Here is a 10,131-nt window from a genome sequence, read left to right as displayed (position 1 = left end):
CTGGGTACTGAGGTGTCTTGGGCTGACCTCTGACGGGCTGTCACCCTGGGAGTCAGATGGGCAGAGTGTGAGTCTCTCTTACTGATGAGATCATCAAAAGCCAGGTCGGTACTGGAAGTGTGAAACCATAGCCCAGGAGGAGCCAAAGCCACCTTATGGCCCTGAAATTCATTGGGCTATCTCAGCATACACCACAAAGCCAGCGTGGAGAGAGGGAGAGAGAGAGAGAGAGAGAGAGAGAAAGAGAGAGAGAGAGAGAGAGAGAGAGAGGGAGAGGGAGAGGGAGAGGGAGAGGGAGAGGGAGAGGGAGAGGGAGAGGGAGAGGGAGAGAGAGAGAGTATTTCTCTCACATTGTTACTGCAGTTTCAAGTGGTCTGTAGTTTCCTGACGGGCACGGCTCCCCCTCCTCAGTGGCATCTCCAATCTTGCTTCTTTTTATTTTATTAATTTATTCATACTACATCTCAATGGTTATCCCATCCCTTGTATCCTCCCATTCCTCCCTCCCTCCCATTTTCCCCTTACTCCCCTCCCCTATGACTGTGACTGAGGGGGACAGCCTCCCCCTGTATATGCTCATAGGGTATCAGGTCTCTTCTTGGTAGCCTGCTGTCCTTCCTCTGAGTGCCACCAGGTCTCCCTATCCAGGGGACGTGGTCAAATATATTACCACCCGACACTCACCACAGCCAACCTTTGTGACTGAACTCTCAGGCTGTTCATCCTTTGCGCCTTGAAAGTCAGTCTGCGTGAATGGAGCATCCCACTGTTGCCTGGGGAACCGACCCTCACAGGTCATGCCGCCACAGAAAAACAGTTTCAGCGTTGAGCTGAACACAGACTCACTTCCCTCTCCACTCCCTGTCACTCTCTTTCTCCCCCTTCTCTCCTCCCTTCCCCTCCCTTCCCCTCCTCCCCTCCTCCTGTTTTCTTTCCCATCTTTTCTCTCTACATGTATGTATGTGTGCATACAGGTACATGTATGTAGAGGTTAGAGGACGGCCTCTCTGGTGTTGAGTGTTGTTCCTCCTTTTTCTTTTTCTTTTCTTTTCTTTTTTTTTTAGGCTGGTCTTTCACTGAGTTGGAACTGACCAAGTAGGCTAGGCAGGCTGCTGGACACTGGCAATGATATAAGTGCACACCCCCATGCCCTGTTTTTTTTTTTTTTTTTTTTTAACATTGATTCCAAAGATAGTATTCGAGGCTCGGGTCCTGGTGCTTGCCTGGCAAGCCCTTCGCAGACTGACCTCCCCAGACAGCAGCCTCAGAACTCCTGATAGGCTTCCAGGCACAGCATTCCATATTCATCTCAACTCCAATCGGGCCTTGCACCCGCGATGTCGGGGGGTCTGACGTCAGTCTGTTTGTGGAGCCTGCTGTGCGCTGAGCTCATCACGGTTCAGTTTGCCCGCAGCTTATAGGCTTCTTTCCCCAAATCCTGTCCCCTCTGTCTTGAAGAGATAGTCCTTGTTTTGGTGTTTTGTCTCCCTGCAAGTCAAGGACCCCTTCCCTCCTGGGTGTGGAGCTCCGAGAACAGCGTGCTGCTTCCTCCTTCCACCGTGCGTTTGGGTTGTGGGGATTAGACTCAGGTCATCAGGTCCAGGGGCAAGTGCCTTCAGCTGTTGAGCCATCTCACTGCCCTACCCCATGCCGCCCCCAAAGCCGTTTTTGTCAAGGTATTTTATCACAGTAACTAGAAAGAAAACTAAACAACATTCTTGCTCCCCAGTGGTCAGCCAGGTAGCCGTTATGTTTCTGGAGAATTCTCAGAGGACAGGCTAACTGAATATTGTTACCTTTGCCAGCTTGTGTTCAGGAACCCAGCTCTGGTTGACTCAGCACACTCCGTGTTTCTGGATGATTAAAAACATTTGCGGGGGGGAGGGGGGCGCGGACAGGGGGCATGATGGAGAGATGGCCAGCAGTTGAGAGCACCGACTGCTCTTCCAGAGGTCCTGAGTTCAATTCCCAGCAATCACATGGTGGCTCCCAAGCATCTATAATGTGATCTGATGCCTACATTCAGACGTACATGCAGATAAAGCACCCATATACATTAAATAAAATAAATAAATCGTAAAAACAAACAAACAAACAAAACCAGGCCTAGGACCCAAAAAGACCAAGTAGTCTACAGACAAGATTTACCTGGGGGCTTTGGGCTGGAGAACCTGTGGAATAGGGGTTCTCTACTCCCCTGTGTCATGCTGGGGAGCAGATAGAGCTCCCCATGGCAGTCAGCTCACATTAGCAGAAGGGGCCTTGGCAGCAGAGAGCATGCAGGAGCAGAGAAGCAGGCCCCGTCATTGAACTCTGCCTACCCACCACCGGACACTTCAGCTGTGACTCAGTCAATACCTCCCTGTGGCTGGCATAACCTTGTTTGGTTGCTAATCGCATCTCTGAAGACCTAATCATAATCTCAGCCACTCACGTGTCCCTGCGGACTCAGGGACAGCTGAGGGAGTCCCTCACCATCTCTGGGGAGTGTCCTGTCAGGGTAACAGAGCAGTATCTGCCCAGGTGGAACTGGAGGGAAAGTACAGCCTCTGGCTAGCTCTCCTCACGAGACTGGGAAAGGTGCCACTCCAGGTGTGAACTCAGGGGGCGTCTTCCCATGTTCTTTCCACACTGTGGCCCCTCTCAGCTAGCTCCATGCTGGCTGTAGAGTTACCTCAGGGGACAGTTCCCTGGCACATGTGGACTCTGCGGATGCCTGTGAAGAGGGTCAGGCCACCCAAGGTTTCAAGCGCTGCTGCCAAGGTGTGGGACTCAGGACAGAATGCCTCTTAGCTAGATCCACAGGTTCACCTAGGCCTAACTCTATCCATCTTGGTCCCTGAGCAAGGTTAGAGCCAGGGCTGAGCTGGCAAGCCTGGGCTTGATGATCTCTGGCAAGCATCACTAATCCTCGGGACAACAGTTTCTTCCCTTATCCTCAAGGAAGCTGGGTGCTCTGCAAATCCAGCCATCTGAGTCTGGGAACAGAACTGAACCCACTGTCTCCACTCTATCCAGGATCGGGAAGCATTGGCCCCGGCATCCAAGGGAGTGCGGGCCACAGCCAAGAATCACCTTTATTCCTTGTTTGCCTACCCAGAAGCCCCAGACAATAATGGAAATAGCATAGATGCCTGCCTGTGTAGACAGCCTTGGGCTGATTCCTCTCAGCAAATAGAGTTCACAGTTCTGACTTGCTGGGTGAGAGGGGGCTGCCTGCTGAGTTCCCAAGACTTAGGCTCACTGAAGAGCTTTGTATGACAGCCCAGTGGGCAGCCTATGTGGTGACAAGGTAGGTGTGTGTATTGGGGAGCAGGATAAAGAGAGGGGTTTCTCCAAAACAGAGCCAGACCCCACCTGGGATCTATAGGAAAGGCATTTCTCAGATGTACAGGGTTAGGGGGAAAGGAGTCCCAGGAGAACAGAAGAGGTTGGGCACACAGGGGCTACACAAAGGTACACAGCAGACAGCAGGCAGCAAGGACTCAGCAGTGGAGCTCCCAAACCAGGGAAGCCAGGGTGAGGAAACATCATCGCCTGCCCTGGACAGGGCATGTGGAGTGAGGCCCCTTCACAAGACATAGTTCTGAAAGGGCACTGTCAAGACAGAAGTCAAGATGCAAAGAAAAACACAAGGTCAAGATGGCGTCTGGGACTTGTAGCTACAACCACTGCCCCTTGGAGAAAGAACTTCAAGAGGAGGGAGGCTTCCTGATGGAGTTCACAGGGCACATGCCTCAGCCGAGTCTTCCTCCTTTTCTTGGGAGTAAGCCTGGACTTCGTGGCTTTCTCAGTACTTCTGACTCAAGCTTGAAGTGGATCCAGGCTCTGGCCAGTTGCAGGGACCCTCAGCAGGTCTGAAGGTGGGAGCTGCACCAAAGAGAATACACTCACCTCCTGCTTTGTGGTTCTTAAATCTTGCGAGACCCAACAGCTGGCTGCCTCGGGTCAGAGCAGCTGTGCTTGGAGGTGCCGAAGCCTGTGCACCAGCCCTCTTAAACTCAGATGAGCTCAGAACGAACCGCCAGGCCTGTAGATTCCCGTGTGTTGAACAGTGCTAAGCCAAGTTCACAGCCTGAGCTAGCATCTTTCCAGAAGAGAGAAGGCGTTACAGCCAGCTGTTTAGCCAGATTGGAAAGGGGGGGGGGGGTATGTAAAGGGTTTCTAGTTTCTTTTCATTAAGACAGGATGCAGTGGTCCAAAACTCTTCCAGTCAAACTGAGTCAAAAGCATGTCTTAGCAGCAAGAATGTATCCTTGTTTGTTTTTTTTTTTTTTGTCACATGAAGGTCAGTAAGCACTGTCCCAGGAGAGGGCAAGGCCAGCTTGATGTGAAGGGCAGAGACACAGCCACCGGTTACATGGGCTGCAGTCCATCTGTTCCCCGAGGCCCTCACGTAAAGTAGCGGCAGGGTGTGGAGTCGATGTAGCAATACTTGGTGCACCGGAGGTCTCCATACGATCTGAGGGAGGCAAAGATACTGCTCAGGGAAGGGACAGCAGGCAGCACAGTGGGCAGGGAAAAGCACGCTCTAAGAAATGACTGGTATCTACAAGCCTCGCTGAGAGCCACTGAAAGTTTTCCTGCCTCATTTGGGGTGTGGGACTTTGGGGTTTTCCACTTTAAGCCCTAGCTGTGGGACTAGTGTGGGAGGAATGGTTAGCCCCTATGTTAACACGTCCTCGACGAGACTCTCGCCCCCTTCTCAATGCCTGTGTCCTGGGCTGTCTATGAAATCACTCTGTATTAGTGTAAATGTCCTCTATCTGTGCCCGAGGGGCCGCATTGGCCTGGCACAGCGTCAGAGCTCTTGAAATTTGGCTCGTGTGGCTGAAGAACTGAACTTAAAATTCTAATGATCTTAAAATGGAACAGGGGCTGCCACATTGGACAGTGTAGTCAACGCATCCGCAAACCCGAATGGAGATCGTCAAACAGTGTCTTAGCCACACACATCCACATCCATCTCTTGGAGGCGTCTAGAGATGAGAGGAGCTGCTCCCGTGAGCTAGAGAATCAGCCCAGGGGCTCCATGTCAGACGTCCACACTGCGTGACTCTATGGAGCCATTAAGCAGCTCAGTCTGGCCAAATCTGGTATGTGGCTGTTAGGAGCCTTCTTTAGTTTCAGGCATAGGGCAGTGCGCGCAGACACACACACACACACACACACACACATACACACACACACACACACACACACACACACACACGGGTTGGAGTCTGAGGGGTGACAGGAGGTGTGCAACATCTGCCACCAGGTTGCATAGGCTGATATGTGTTGGGGCTGAGTGTTGGAGACCCCTGCCTGAGTGTATAGGATGGAAATAGCTGTTGGACAGGTGACGTCTGTGTCTCGGCTTGCTGAAGGCCTGCCACAAAGAAAGTGATGAGAGGCGAAGCTCGTGAGAGACTAAGCGATCTGAAGAGTCAGATGACAAATGGCTCCCTAGAGCACCAAACAACTGATTCTTAGGATCAGGTGAGCACAGTGCCATTTAGTGACATTCTGTACTGGAAGGTTGCATTCTGGGTAGGGGCAGGGGTCTTTAGGTGGCTTGGAAGATGCCATCTTGGAAGCCAGGGCACTAACACATTTCAATATCCACTGAGATTTTTCTGAGGTAGTTAGAAGGGTCCTTGAGGGGATATTTTCTTTGAGAGACCATGAAATGGCAAGATTAGGTATTTTTCCTTTTAAAAAATTATTTGTATGTGTATGTATATGTGTCAGTCTTCCTCCCCTTTCTCTATCTCTGTCTCTGTCTCTCTCGTGTGTGTGTGTGTGTGTGTGTGTGTGTGTGTGTGTGTGTGTGTGTGTGTGTGTGTTTGTGTATGAGAGAGAGAGATGGGGGTAGGAGTGTGCCGTGGTGTACATAGGTTCTGGGGCTCAAACTGAGGCCACTAGGCTTGCACAGCAAAGTGCCTTTACCCACGGAGTCATCTTGCTGACCTCTTTTTTTTTTTTTCGTGGAACTGGGAGTTGAACCTTGGCCTGCTGAGCTGTATCTTAGGCCCCTAAGGTTACACCCCAATTCTGGTCTGCTCTCCTTTAGCTTTGTGGAGGTGGCTACTGTGCTCTGCCCTGGCCCAGCATGACACCGAGGGCTGACACCACTCTGACAGAGGCCCTCCTGGGGACTGTGATGCTCAAGGAGCATGGACTCTATCCTACCTCAATGTTGATAAAGTACCAGGAACACGGAAAGCCCTTGAAAATATCTGCAGAGGAAAGCAGGGGAGGGGAGGGGCCCTGAGAGCGTGGGCGGGCTTCCTACCCAGGGAGATAGGTCTCGCATGTCAGGTAGCCAAAGTCAGAGCCGTCACAGTCTTCCACGCCCTGGTGCCGGTAACCGTCTCCACAGTAGGCCCGGTGACAGTCTAGAGGGACAAGAAGTATAGCCCTGAGAAGGGGCACGGTGGAACAGGCTTGCCTACACAAGTAAGGGCAGTGTGGCCCAGAGGAATCCCGAGAGCACTGACCCATGTAAGAAGCAACGGCCATAAAGCTCAGACTCACTCAGGACCAAGCGTCCCACTGACATACCCTGAAGGTTCTGTATAACAAGCGTACCGGGGGACACGGGCCTTCACACCATCTATAAGACTGACAAGACGGCACTGCTTGCCCTCCATATAACTACTGTGGGGCGTTGGTAAGGTAAGGTTTAGGAGCTGGGCACTCCACACCCCAGTGAGAGAGCATGGTGAAGCCTCTGTCAGCACAGCTCTGGGGAGGCAAGCAGCCTCTAGGCTCATCCTGGGTACCTGAGGGACCATGCTGTCTCCATAAAGACTTCTGTCTTCATACAAAGAGTAGGACTCTATTCTTCCACCCACCCATGCATGCATCCATGAATCACCTACCTACCTACCTACCATCTACCTACCTACTATCTACCTTCCTACTATCTACCTACCTACCATCTACCTACCTACCTATCTGCCTACACATGGTCTTGCTTTGTACGCATGATCTGGCCTTTGATTTTTTTTGGTGATCTTCCTGCCTCAGCTTTTCACATGCTGGCATTACAGCTGTGTGCCACCATGCCCGGCCCACCCTTATTTTTAGAGGGCACAGACTGCACACTAGTTTATTTTGATTATGACAGAGCCTATTAAAGGGATACTTGGAAAAGCCGGTCACCCCATAGATTATCATCCAAAAGTGATCAGGGGTCTGGGGCGTCTCTGCTGAGAGAATAACAACTTCCTGCTGCCTCTCAACCCTGGGTGGAACCTCATCTCAGTCATCTGTCCCCGGCTTCTAGAATGCAAGGGCCACAACGGTGTCCACACATTCCTAGTTCTGACCTAAGCAAACCGGGTCATGTATGGACGCCCTGGCCCCAAGCCACACCCAGACGACCCCCTTCATACATCAGCTGAAGGGGTTTCTGAAGACATGAGCCACCGTCATCCCAAACCTCTCTTACAGTCGAGAGTGAGAGAGAGAGAGAGAGAGAGAGAGAGAGAGAGAGAGAGAGAGAGAGAGAGAGAGAAGAGAGAGAGAGAGCGCCAGGCTCAGCTGGAAACTGCCTCCATCCTCGATGAGCTGGGTGGCAACCAGAGCCAGCTGTTGCCCCGTTATGACTCTGGAAACTGTACTTCTATCTCGCTTTATGTAAAAAACACTTTATCTGAAAACCAAAACTGGTCACTTTATGTTAAAAAAAAAAAACACAACAACACAACACAAAACAAAACCCCCAAATCAATGCAAATCCTCCAGAGCCAGGCCCTAGCACTGTTGAAGAGTCTGGAGGCAGTGTTGGCTGCCTTCCCTGTCCGCTGACAACTGACAGGGCTTGCACCTCATGTTTATCTAGAAAAGGAGTTCTGATTCAGCCCAGCCTCGCCTTCTGCCTTTCTCTGTAGCATACAAAGCGAGGGCCATCACCACCTTCTCCTGAGCTTGCAATATGGGTTTGCCAAGAAGTGAGGCTTGGAAGACAGAGGGCCAGGCTCAGGAAAAGCCTCTCTAGTGACATGACCCTGAACACCTCTGTTGACACGCTTGGATGGGGAAAGGATTAACGTGTGGCCTAGGTTTGGAAGGAACTCTCCAAGCCCCACCCTGCCCCGACCTGTACATTGTCTCTTGACTTTGCCTCAGACTATCACAGCTGATAGCCAGAGCTTGCCCCACCTCCTTTGCTGGCCAGGCACCCCAAGCTGGGCCCCACTCACCAATGCAACTGTCACCCACATCGTGGTTACCATCGTCACACTCCTCCCCGGGCTGCAGGACCCCATCCCCACAGGTGCCACGCTGCTTTATGGTGTAACCCACAGGATAGAAGGGGGTTAGCTGGCCAAAGAAACACACAACAGGCATTAACGATGGTGGCATGCTGAGGCAGCCACAAGGTAGGAGAGTGTCTGGCCCTGGGAACAGATGCTCTGGGTCTAGGAGGCATCCCTCATCTTCCTCTAGGGAGGGGGAGGGGTGAGAGAGACGTCTTTCCCAAAGCGGGTGTGGGGGGGTGGGGTCGGAGGGGTGGGAGGGGGTGGGGGGTTTGGGAGGGAGGATCCGTCGCCCTCTCCTGCAGACACACAGCAGAAACTCTGTCCAGCCTCAATTGTCTAGCTCTCTTCCCTTCTAATAGGAGTGTCCCTTTCCTGGCTGAGGACAGCGGGATCACAGCCCCACAGTACCTGGATGGGGAGCCAGCCAAGGCTGTCTTTGAAGTACAAAGACCGCTGGTCTCTGCGAAAGGCAATGGCATTCTGAGTGGTCAGCTTCTCCAGCTCCTCCTGGCTGTTGACCACAAAAATCTGCCAGAGGACACGGTGGTCCTTTCAGACAATAGAATCTCAAGCACATTGAAGTTAGTCTTGAAAGTAAAAAAAAGACTGAGAAAAACCTCCCCTCGATGGCCTCACGTCCGAATTAACAGTTTGCTTGTTCTCCTTTGATTTTTTTTTTTTTTGTCCCCACTCTGTAATTTCCCACAGTGACTAGGTGGCCATTCAACAAGGGAAAGCGGATTTTCTTAAAGTACATCGCAAAGGCCTAAGATCAGGCACCAGAGCGTCCTCAGCACCCACCCGGACCCTGTGTGCCCGAGAGCCTTACCGCAGGAACTCGAGGGGAGCCGGGCCCATACATGGGGTCCCCGTGGGAGGGGTTATTCACGTTCACCGGGGGTCCGCAAAGGCATCTTCCTGGAGGCCCTGGAAATCCTCTTTCCCCTTTGAGTCCCGTGACAAGTTGTCCTAGGAAGCAACAGACATGTGTAACTAGAGCCAAGGAGGTCGGGAGACATGAGCAGCCTGTGCAAGGAAGAGACGTGAAAGCTCGAGGCAGACGACTGGCAGAAGGGGAGGCTCCCAGCAACGACGTGGAGGATTAAGGGAGAAACACCCAGCAAGAAAGAAAGCCTCCCTCCAATCCGACGTTGAAGACAGGCAAGATATTTGATCCTAAGCAGCCATAACAGCCTCTAAGAAAGATGAGGGGCCGGGCGTGGTGGCGCACGCCTTTAATCCCAGCACTCGAGAGGCAGAAGCAGGAGGATCATTGTGAGTTCAAGGTCAGCCTGGTCTACAAAGGGAGTCCAGGACAGCCAAGGCTACACAAAGAAACCCTGGAGAGAGAGAGAGAGAGAGAGAGAGAGAGAGAGAGAGAGAGAGAGAGAGAGAGAGAGAGAGAGAGAGAGAGAGAGAGAGAGAGAGAGAGAGAGAGAGAGAGAGAGAGAGAGAGAGAGAGAGAGAGAGAGAGAGAGAGAGAGAGAGAGAGAGAGAGAGAGAGAGAGAGAGAGAGAGAGAGAAGGGGTTTGTGGGACTTGCAGTCTCGAGAGCGACACCTAGAGGCAGAATCTAGGTAATAGATCATTTAGATTATCTTTCGATTTCCTTGTTGGAGAACATTGCCATTTGTGACATTATTAAATGGGTCTTCTGGTAGATGGATATGCGGTGGATGGAAATTTTCTACTGTATTAAAAAATGATTGTTATTTATTTAGGGGAGGAGGGACATACCAGGGCACACGAAAGGAAGTCAGAGGACAACTTTTGGGAGTTAGTTTTCTTCTCTCCTCTGACTATATTATATTGGACATGTTGATGAAATTCAGACTATCAGGTAGGCAACAAGTGTCTTTACCCACTGAACCATCTTGCCA

The 10,131-nt window shown here is 51.7% G+C and overlaps 1 protein-coding gene across 2 annotated transcripts in view; it reads right to left on the bottom strand.

Annotated features, from left to right (window-relative positions):
* Nucleotides 1–924: 924 nt before the first annotated feature.
* Nucleotides 925–10,131, bottom strand: part of COLQ (collagen like tail subunit of asymmetric acetylcholinesterase) — a 61,537-nt gene continuing 52,330 nt past the window's right edge. For both annotated transcript variants that reach the window (XM_084796394.1, XM_084796395.1), the window contains exons 13-17: nt 9,082–9,221; nt 8,661–8,780; nt 8,193–8,313; nt 6,278–6,380; nt 925–4,462 (exon numbers count right to left, since the gene is read on the bottom strand). In XM_084796394.1, coding sequence (XP_084652520.1) covers nt 4,393–4,462; nt 6,278–6,380; nt 8,193–8,313; nt 8,661–8,780; nt 9,082–9,221 — 554 coding nt within the window. In that variant the 3' untranslated portion in view covers nt 925–4,392. The remainder of the gene's footprint in view (nt 4,463–6,277; nt 6,381–8,192; nt 8,314–8,660; nt 8,781–9,081; nt 9,222–10,131) is intronic.

The sequence above is a fragment of the Acomys minous genome (assembly GCF_964271855.1).
Source record: "Acomys minous genome assembly, chromosome: 9".
NCBI lineage: Eukaryota > Metazoa > Chordata > Mammalia > Rodentia > Muridae > Acomys > Acomys minous.
The sequence above is the reverse complement of the archived record's forward strand: the minus strand, read 5'-3'. Positions and strand labels throughout refer to the sequence as shown.